Below are 8,815 nucleotides of genomic sequence, written 5' to 3'. Positions count from 1 at the left end.
ATATCCAAGTTAATTTTTAATTATACAGTTTCTTATCTTTGAGTAGTATTTAGACTAATTTTTACTCCCGTATTTAATAAACATAAGAAATACCAAGTCTGTTCTTTATTTATGAAGGATACAATTTAACAGGCTTTTAATACAGACAGCTAAGTTACGAAAAAAATTGAACAGGTATGTTTTTATAAGGTTACACATTCTTTTCTCAAAATGCAATTACTTCTGTTACAGTAACCTGAAACCTTCCTCTGAAGTATGTCGAATAATACAGATGTCATACGATATAATACATTTTGTTATGGTCATATGGCTTCTAATGTTATAAGCTGAGCTACAAAGACTAAAGAGAAAGTGGATAACCTTTCAAACACAATTTTAGTTGAGCATATTTGAAAAAATTGCAGTTAAGATGGAAGTTAAGCTGTCTTTTTCATGAACTTTTTCTATCAAATATTTTTGGCCAAGAATTTTCATTTTTTAAGCAAACTTCTTCATCCTTTAACCCACTGAAATTAGGAGGGATTTACTAACTACTGGCGTAGTAAGCACTTGAAAGAACCTTGGGTAAAGAGGTTTATTTGTCTGTTGTATATTGTGGCTGCCTGTGATAGCAAGGGACTTGTTTCAGTGATCTCAGGGGTCATTTTAATCTACATTTCCAGGGTTAAACCCAGTTCCTAAACCCAAAAACATGAGAAAAAAAAAAAAAAACTGCCTACACTTGCAGAGACATACACCCTGGAGGGAAGGCTAAGAGTGGAAGTTGGGGAAAGAGGAACAGAAAGTGGAAGCGTGATTTGTAGACTGATGTTAATGAGCCCCAACTGGCCTAATTACCCATAGGATTTTCACCAGGGCTTGTATGGAGTGATGGAGTCCAGAGGCAGCTTGGCTGCTCCTTTCTCTGTTTTGGGGAAAAAGATCTCATGTTTCATGCCAGAATACATTTTTTAGTGTTTGGAAGCTAGACTTGGCTCTTGAGTATTAGTGCAAATAAGACATCAAGGACACAATGATATGACAAACATAATTTATTAAGAAACTTTAATGTAGCAGGTGAAATGGTGATAAATTATATAAATGTATTTGTTTACAGTAAATAATTATTAAGACTATACTTCCACAGCATTTGGGCAGAAATCCATTCTGACCTGATAGTCATGAAACGCTGAAAAGTTCAGCACATAGAAACATACAGTGTGCATATGGAAAAACATTGCAATTAACAATTAAACCAGCTGATGCTCTTCATTTTTCTGACAATCCGTTTGGCACGAGGATCAAACTGGAACTGAGTTGTTCCATGGAAGAAGTAGATATAGCCTAGAAATAAAATTTAATCCAATTATATTTCATAGGTAACTTCTTTTCAGTATTTTGGGAAAAAAACCCAACATAATCCATCCATGTATACTTGCTATTTTTCATTTCCATCTCATTAAGGTTAATAACAGGCTTTTGAAAACAGATGATTCTATCTACAGAAGCCCAAATGTTCAAGTAAACCCAGACGAAGGCTATGTTTTACTTACCATTTTTCTGGAAAACAGCATCAACTCTGCCAATTTTTCCAAAGTCAGAGACTATTTTCCTGGGATAAGCACTATCCATGGATTTTTTGTTTTCGTCATATCTTAACACAAGAAACATCATTACAATTTGTGAGGAAGCAGAGAATATTTTGAAAGTCTGAAGCAAATTCATACACATATGCAAATCTACCGTTACTATGAAGTCTTATAAAGATTAGCGGAAGTAGCTTTTTGATTCTTCCTGTTATGTATTAAGGTTCTCACATTCTGAGTGTCTTGAGATTCAGAAATCCTGCCTTTGGTAAAGTTTGTAACAAGGCTCTCAAGGACCTTGGAAATGCAGCCCAGGAATTTATTAATGCATTTCTGGACTGTCCAGAGCCTTGGCCACCACTTGCCCATAAAATGAGCTTCTATCTTGAGGCACTGGATATCCAGTTCAGTATAAAAGCAAAACATGAAACTTGGGAGCAGAAGATGGTAGCACAGTCCTGAAACATATTTTGTATTAGTGTCAACCATGTACTTCTTAAACAAAATTACTCTCTGGAATTTGTCATCAGCTACACTTGAACTATAAATACGACCAACTGTACAATAAAATATTTATAGTGTGTTCATAGAGAAATTCAGTTACAACCCTTTTTATTAGCAGTTCATTTTGTTTGAAATGTGAATGAAAAGTGGACACTATCACAACATTGCACAGAAAACCAGCACTGTTGTGGAGAAAAGGTGAATAATTTACTAGAAAATTCATTCACTTGCAAGTAATACATTCCTGCTATGGGAACCTAATGAATGTCAAAAAAATTCTATAGAAAAGTTGACATTTCCTAGCAAGTGCTTAAAATTTTTAAACATCCAGAGAATCCTGTTTAAATTTCTGGAGTATATCTGGTTTAAACATCATTGCACTTGAATTTTATAGTAATTCATCAGTCCTCAGGGACAAGTGAAGATATGCCTTCTAGTAAATGGATATTAAGTCTTACCTCCAGTATCTGTCAGCTATAAAGAAGTATGTTTTTCCTGTGGCTTCATCACTGTAAGCTGCATTAACTCTTTTAACAGTCTTTGGGAACCCCAAATGATAGATTTGTTTAGGATAGCCAGGTGCAATGTCATATCCCCTGAGAACCCAATATTTATCCTCTGAAAAATATAAGCACATTTAATTTGTGGTTTTTTCTATTTATAAACAGCATTTAATTGCGTTTTAGATGAGTAGCAAACAATGTGTCTTAGATATCCATATTATTCCTTTCAGTTTATTACTTTAGAAAATGGTTCTAATTCTTACACTGGGACTACATCATGAAGACAATGGAAATGTCTTTTGTTTATATGAGTAAAAAATTAGAAGCATAAGGTGTATGGATAGTACTTCTTCTAGATTTTTTTCAAATTAATACAAAGTATGTGTCTGTGTAACAACTTGGGGAGGGCTGGGGGTTGATGAGTTAATCCATTGACATTGGGTTGAGATATTGAGTTTATTAAATTCCTGTAATATGCTACTTGATTATAGAGCCATATAATATTTTGAATACTAGACAATGTGCATTAAACTAAACTGCTACAAAGGGCATATGTCTAATCAAAACGCTTTAGTAATTTTAGATGCAGTTAACATATTTATATACGGTAATATATCATGTACTGTAATATGTGCGTAATGAAGTTATTTGAGACATTTAAAGCGTATTTGAGACATTTAATGAAAAGGATTGGTTGTTTTTTCAGTGAAAAATTTTCCTCTCACAGTATGCTTTTCCACCAACATTTTTTGTTGCTGTTGTTTTTTCCAAAATATCACAAAATACTAATAAGCATATCAATAACAGTAGTGTACAAATTCCTGTATTTGCCAACTGAATTCAGCAAAAATCCTTCTGCATAAAGCATAATGCTGTTGCCTGAAGAGAAATAGACCTGAAGAAGGGAAAGTATTTTCAGGTCTTGTTTTTCAGAGCATTAACTATAACGGAGGGGTAAGTTTTCAGGATTATGCCTGCTGAAGATCCCTTACAGCAGTATAACTATGCACCTCTCGTTTAACTATTTGCAGATCTGTAAGATTCTCTGTTTCACTGATCTTCCTTAAAAAGCAATTTGACTTTTGTAATTGCATAGTTTGCAAAGGAGCAGGGAGTAACTGGTCAGAAAAAGTAGACAATTTCAGATTCCATTACCTTTAAAAAGTAAAACTTCATCCCTCTCAATGTTTTCATAAGCAGCTTGAATTCCTGATGGTAACTTTGGCCAGAACAGTGAGATAAAATTGAGCTCTGCCTCTGTCCTCTCAGGATGTTTGCGCAGCATGTATCTGGTTTAAACAAAAATTGATGTAATAAAATAGTTCCACTCCTATCATAAGTGCAAAATAATTATTATAGATCCCGGAGTATAACATGGGGAAGATGTGTACCTGGGTGTGAATATCCCCCTCCACTGAATGTAAAGGAAATCTAGAGCGACTGCACTCTTAACTTTAGCACCTCAGTTGCATGCTAAAAACCAGACAAGATGAATATAAGCCCTTCTATTTCTCTGTAGGACAAGCAGGCTAAGAGTTGGCTTCGGTAACCACCTAACAGGCATCTTTCTACGTAACAGCACTTTCAGTTCTGCCCCTGCTCTTGTGTTGAGGAGTAGCAGAAAGGTTACAGTGTGGGACCCATGGACACATTGCTAAGGAATATATGAATGCTCTTGCTTTGCTCTTAGTGGAATCGAGTTCAGAGACAAGTCTGTGGCAGCAGTGGCCACAGCAGCAGAACAGTTGGAAAGCAACCTACAAGCCCTCATCGCCTTCACTGCTCTTGTCAACTAGGGCACCTAGGATTCATGATTTGAGAACTTTTGCTTGTGTAAATACATAGTGGTTTTCTAGGGCTTCTCTTTGTACTACATTCCAAAAGGACATTTTCCCTCATGGATTACAGATTTTTTTAAAACTACTGAATATTTTAAATAGATAATATATATGCTTATTGTTGTTACCTGCCCTTGAAGAATATTGTTTCTCCACGTAGTGTAGTAATGGCATCAAATGTCAAATTTGGGTCACAAGCTTGGGGAGTTACGGGTCCTGTTGGCTGCACAGCAGCATTAGACTGTCCTATAGGAAGAATTTTTTATCTTTAAGTATGGAGAAATATAAAGACAGCGTTTAGAAGGTCCTCGAGGACACCAAGAAGCCTCTTCACAGAGAATGAGAAGGCATGTGGTTTTAAACTAAGAGTCTGTCACTGAAAGCAGGCTTTTAGTGTTGATAAAATCAGTTGTGTTTATCTTTTCCAAAATGAGTTTTTTGCAGAACTGGACCTCAGCTGAAGTTAGCTTCCAGGAATTTTCTGTCTTTTGTTATTCATTGTTCAGCAACAGTTAAATCTCTCATTTTGGTGGAATAACCATATTTTAAATATATTCTTATTACTGTTAACCAGCCTCTGAAGTAGAAATACTAAATAAAAATATTATTTCTTACCATAGATGGCTTGAATGCCATCAATGTCATCCTGAGGAAGAAGGAATTCTTTGGGATCCGTGTAGGAGTAAGTTGGATACATCAGTGCTCCAGGATCATTTGAATGAGACAGACCCAGCGAATGGCCAAGCTCATGGGCAACAACAATGAACAAATTGTAGCCTGTAGGATAAAAATCATATGAAACAAGGTAAAATCTGTTTCAGTATTCAGCACAGTTGACTAAATGGGGAACAGTTATGCATCCTCCCAAAATACACTACAGGTAAAAGAGAGGCTGTAAGTAATGCTATCAATCAACATCACAACTCAAAAATATTGTAACAGAAGAGCTATATGAGTACTTAAAGAACGTCCAGCCTTAACAGTGGTCTCATTGTCCTTTCTCTAGTGTCCTTGTGACTTAAACACAAACCCTGTTTCTCCTGCTACCACATAAACTGCTCAGATTGAGGATCATGCCAACAAGTGGAGGTTCAGTGATGCAACAGAAAAAAAACCTTCAAAACAAACACTGAGATAACAGTTTTGGTGACACTCAAATACCCTAGTTAGCACCAAACTTTGAAGTGTTAGCTTAAGAAAGAGAAAGGATTTGATTTGAGAAGTTTACCACCAGATCTTCCTGTATCCAAGTTTTAGGTTTCATCTGAACAAAAGAAGTATTTTTAAGTGCTCACTTAGTTGCCATTATAAACCACTATGACCTAAAAACTTTTTTCTGCAAATAGATTCCTACAAATGGGAAAAAAAAAAGAGCAAAGCAATTTAAAAAGATAAGTTCTGCTGCTTTTGCTCACTTTTTGCCTGTAATCAGGCTCAGGAACTAAGCATCACACGAGATAAGATTGTATGAGGTAAAACTATATCAATGAAATATAAAGTAATCCAGTTACAAAGTCCTTACCTCTTCCATCTTTTGTCCAGGCTTCCTCCTCATCAAGATGTACATCTCCACCAATACCTTCACCAGGCTGGAAAGCATGAGCCAGCTGCCCATTGGGGCCATCAAAAGGAGAGTTGTCTTGGTGGTCTAAAATTAAGAGGGAAAAAATCATTTAGAATCCTAAATTATTTCTATGATTGCAGATGGCTATTTAATATGTAAACATATCAATGTTACCTCTATAAGCAAAAGAGATCATTATATCTGCTTCTTTGTCCTCAAGTTTTTGGAATGTCAATTGTGTCACGTTGCTCCAGACACTGAGAGCTTTTTGGATTGCTTCGTCTACATCAGCTTGTCTCATCTTTGGGGTGTAATTCAAAATCCTTCAAAGTAAGCCCAGCACATTATATATTTTTAAGAATACAGCATTTTAGCTGAAAAATAATAACTTGTACAAAAGTCAGAAATCTTAGACATATCCTTCATGAATGAAAATTAATAATGTCTTCATTTTAGATACCGCCTTCTAGAATGCCTGTCTTCTTCCAGAAATCAGTTAATCACTCTGGATATCTGTATATGGCATAATGTACTTACTTCAGACCCCCCAAAATTAGGATGCTAGTTTTATATCTTTTGGGATCTGATTAGGAAAGGTTACCTGTATGTCAGATTATTTCTTTTCCATTTGGGATTCCCTGCTGTGAACACGTATTGCCCTATATCAGGTACACCACATCTGGGTTTTCTCATCATCTTCAAAGTGTCAAGATCAGGTTTCCCAGTCATTTGTAGTCCAAAAAATGCCTGCATTTCCTTGAGCTTTGCGGCAAGGGAATCTTCACCCTTCTTTCTTACATAAGGGTGGTCATCCTTTTGAAGACCATAGAAATTCTGTAGATAACTCTGAATAAGAGTTTAAAAAAAAGAAGAACATTGTGGCATATCAGTACTGTTTTCAGTCACACTTAAATTTTCTAAGTAATCTTGAACTGTTCCCATATTGACATGCCCTGTGTTCACCAGCAGCAAGAACAGCCTATTTTCTCCAGGAGTTAGTGTGAAGAGTCAGATATAACTTAGAGTTTTCATACAGTTTTCCGAATTTCTTGTTTCACAGGTGGTATATGTGAAGAAATGTGTTTACAATCTAATTTTTACTGTTAATAATTTATGGTGCCCAATTAGTCTAACAGCAAAAGTTATGAGGAAGCTTATAACTGGTCTCTTTCAAGGAAATAGAGATTGGCAGTGAGACTCCACACAGCCAGGATTCCCAACAAAGCAGGTGACTACTACTAGAGAGTCAGCACATGGCAAATCATGCCATTTATTTTTAGCTACAAAATAAGATATTAGGAACTCAGGTCTTCCTACTAAATTTCAGCAATTTTGTCTCCAATAAATGGTGTTGTGTCTATGTAAGTGTTGTATTTCTCATAGATGTCCCTTTTTTTCAAAGTATTCCATAAAAGATCCATTCAGCAAAATGTTGAAATACATGCCTGCTTCAACCAAGTTTCCTCCCTTTATGTTACTGAGACCAGTCATACCAGAAGTTTCAAATTACATTCCGACATGTAAATTGTTGCTGAGTTTGACTACTTCTGCACAGCCACAGAGCCTTGCTGCTAGAACTCATGCTTTGGTAGTTTTGTTGTCGCTTTACTGACAACATGAAAAGTGAAGTTATATAATATTCAGATGACTTTTGGGTAAGTTCCACATAATTTTCACACTACCTTATGTTTTACTTAGAAATGCACTGAAAAATATTTACCTCTACAAGCCGTAGGGTTTTTCCCTCATCTTCTGCTTCTGGAGCCACAGGAAAACCAGAGGAGACAGCCACATATACCAACAGGAGAAGCGAAAGGATCTTCATCCTTGTGTAAGCTTGTCTGCCTCAGTTTCAGTCTTGAGCTATTGAACATGCTTCTCAGCTCTGTTTATATAGTTAATTCGTCAATCAGTGACAGTCTGACTCATGCTGTATAATATCCTCTGATTAGTAAAAATGATGCATAACAGTTTCTTCATCAGGTAATGACGCAATGTGTTTAACTAATGTTACTGTCCTTACTTTGCCTCAGCCTTCTGTTTTGGGCAATTTTGTAGTGTGTTTAATAAATAAGGAGACGCTATTCAGGTAAAATGTGGAGCTACATTTCACAGGTATTTTTTGAATCATGAATTTAGACTATTTGTAGGACAAGGTCTTGACAAACTGGAGAAATAATAAGAAATAACATATAACAGTAACATAACATTGTATTATAATGAATAACATTATGCTATATATATGATATATATGTTTTAATATTTAACAAAATATAGCATATTATGTCATAATATGTAATAATAAAATATAAAAGACAGTACAAAGAACCAATCTTATCTAGCAATAATCAGCATCATAACTCCAGTAGGGCTGTCATCAGCTATTTAAAAGTTCTGTCTAAAACAATCTTATGATGCTAGCAAAACTGAGTGCTAAAATGATTCAACTTGTTTTGACTGATATTAACAAAAATCAGTCATGTTACTGGAATGCATAAACTGGGTTCCCATATGCATGGTAAGTAAAATAATGTTTATACCCTTGCCAGCACAGGTAAGGTCTCAGTTGCGACAGTGTGTTTGGATCCAGGCAGAGAGATGACCTCTGGTTGGAAAGTTTCCATAAAGCCCAACAGGAACTTTTGTGAGTCTGGAAAAGGAAAATTAAAGTAACTATTTTGTGACTGTTTCATGGAAGGAAGAGCAAGGGGAGCCATGATAAATGCTGTTAAATACATGAAAGTTTTTTCCTAAAAGGGAAACAGTGACTGTTCTCCAAAACTCTAGAATGGTCTTAAACAACAGCAATTAAGTTTAGACATGAGGTTTGGGATTCAGCTG

The 8,815-nt window shown here is 35.7% G+C and overlaps 1 protein-coding gene across 1 annotated transcript; it reads right to left on the bottom strand.

Annotated features, from left to right (window-relative positions):
* Nucleotides 1-1,016: 1,016 nt before the first annotated feature.
* LOC104314247 (interstitial collagenase) lies at nucleotides 1,017-7,842 on the bottom strand. The gene is made up of 10 exons (XM_009913627.2): nucleotides 7,695-7,842; nucleotides 6,576-6,820; nucleotides 6,149-6,297; nucleotides 5,933-6,058; nucleotides 5,026-5,187; nucleotides 4,539-4,656; nucleotides 3,728-3,861; nucleotides 2,528-2,687; nucleotides 1,533-1,633; nucleotides 1,017-1,323 (listed from the first exon to the last, which is right to left on the bottom strand). Exons 1-10 carry the CDS (start codon nucleotides 7,797-7,799, stop codon nucleotides 1,223-1,225), a joined length of 1,401 nt encoding a protein of 466 aa, XP_009911929.1. The 5' UTR covers nucleotides 7,800-7,842; the 3' UTR covers nucleotides 1,017-1,222.
* Between the last annotated feature and the right edge of the window lie 973 nt (nucleotides 7,843-8,815).

This window comes from Haliaeetus albicilla, chromosome 20 (assembly GCF_947461875.1).
Source record: "Haliaeetus albicilla chromosome 20, bHalAlb1.1, whole genome shotgun sequence".
Classification (NCBI taxonomy): domain Eukaryota; kingdom Metazoa; phylum Chordata; class Aves; order Accipitriformes; family Accipitridae; genus Haliaeetus; species Haliaeetus albicilla.
This window is presented reverse-complemented; position numbering and strand designations above follow the sequence as displayed.